This window comes from Bison bison, unplaced genomic scaffold (assembly GCF_000754665.1).
Source record: "Bison bison bison isolate TAMUID 2011002044 unplaced genomic scaffold, Bison_UMD1.0 scf7180017856539, whole genome shotgun sequence".
Lineage (NCBI taxonomy): Eukaryota > Metazoa > Chordata > Mammalia > Artiodactyla > Bovidae > Bison > Bison bison.
The window spans coordinates 72,474-73,944 of record NW_011487112.1 but is presented as its reverse complement, the minus strand read 5'-3'; the positions used below and the strand labels follow the sequence as shown (position 1 = coordinate 73,944).

At 61.7% G+C, this 1,471-nt stretch overlaps 1 protein-coding gene across 4 annotated transcripts in view; it reads right to left on the bottom strand.

Annotated features, from left to right (window-relative positions):
* The window catches only part of TRMU (tRNA 5-methylaminomethyl-2-thiouridylate methyltransferase), a 15,600-nt gene that overhangs the window by 1,876 nt on the left and 12,253 nt on the right, over positions 1-1,471 (bottom strand). For all 4 annotated transcript variants that reach the window (XM_010859560.1, XM_010859552.1, XM_010859567.1 and 1 more), the window contains one exon: positions 1,235-1,335. In XM_010859560.1, the coding sequence (XP_010857862.1) occupies positions 1,235-1,335 (101 nt within the window). The remainder of the gene's footprint in view (positions 1-1,234; positions 1,336-1,471) is intronic.

Genomic DNA, 1,471 nt, shown 5'->3' with positions numbered 1-1,471 from the left:
CGACTGTAGCAGCGAACACGCACTGAAAACCACGCTGCCCCGTGGACACTCGCGCGCGTGTGTCCCTGGAGCCTCCCTAAGCCTGTGCAGATGAGTGCAGAGGGAAAGCCACTCGCCACGCGCCCTCGGCAAGCAGCAGAGGAGCACGCGGTCCACTCACAGCCTCACTCCTCTCGACCCCGCCACACTCTGCCTGTCCAGCGCCCGGACACCCGGGCCAGCCACATTCCCACAGGGATCCCACCAAACACCACGTGGCTGGGAATAGGCTCCTGGGGCCTCCACACACCCTGGCCTCCTAGCACCCAGCAGCCCCCTCAAGGCAGGACCGAGAACATCAAGTCCAGTGCCCTCAGGCTCTAAGGAGACAAGGACACCCACACAGGAACCAGCCTTTCCCAAAGCGAAAGACACTGCTAAACATCACACGAAAGTCACTTTAACTCAATGCAATCAGAATCGCCGTTCAGACTTCTGCACCAGGGCTCTCCTGGGAGGAGATGTCCCGGCCACGGTGGGCAGGGTCACTGGCCCTCCACCCGGTCTAAGAACAGCGTGCGCTCAGCCAGGCTGCTCACCTCCAGCCCTGCCGAGACTGGGACTGGATCATTCCGCAGGGGACAGGGCCCCGGGCTTCACCCGCTACACACCAGCAGGACCTGTTGCCCGCCTCAATGCTGTGACACTAAAAATGTCCCCTGCTAAGCTGCTAAATCGCTAAGTGGCTCAGTCATGTCCAACTCTTCGCGACCCCATGGACTGCAACCTACCAAGCTCCTCCGTCCATGGGACTTTTCAGGTAAGAGTACTGGAGTGGGTTGCCGTGGCCTTCTCCAAAAATGTGCCCAGGTCCCGCTAAAGTCCCAGGTCCCAGAGCTACAGCAGGTGGCCTGGGCTGGCCCCAGCTCTGTCCTTGTCTGCTCAACAGCAACTCGCTGGGGCCCCTCGTGAGCAGGCCCATCCTGGGCACTGCCCACCCCACGTCCACGAGGCCTTCCGCACGCTACTTCAGCTTTGGGTCTGTCCGCTGGGTACAATCAGAGGAGTGACATCTACTTACAGGGACTGACGTGATGACGACCAGCGTGATGGGCATACAAGAAGAGCTATCAAGTACCTTACACAAAACCTTTGGTAGCGGCGCCAATCTTGGAGGCCCTGCAGAGCCCCCACCCCGCCTGCTCAGCTTCGTGGGCTCTGCCCAGCCCGGCCTCGTCTCCTCCCGCCGACTCACCACGAGCACATCGCCCTTGGCACCATCCTTGTCCACCACATACCAGGGCTCCCGTAAGCCTCCTATGTTGGCTCTCTGGCCCAGAGTGTACAGGAACCAACCTGTGGAGACAGTTTCTCGGTGAGGTGGGAGGAGTCCTCTCGCAAACGTCCCGGTGGGACGGGGCGGCAGGCAGGAGGCGCCCCTCTGTGGACCGCTTGCAGCAGCTGGGGTTAGGCTGCACCCCCCCCCCCGCCA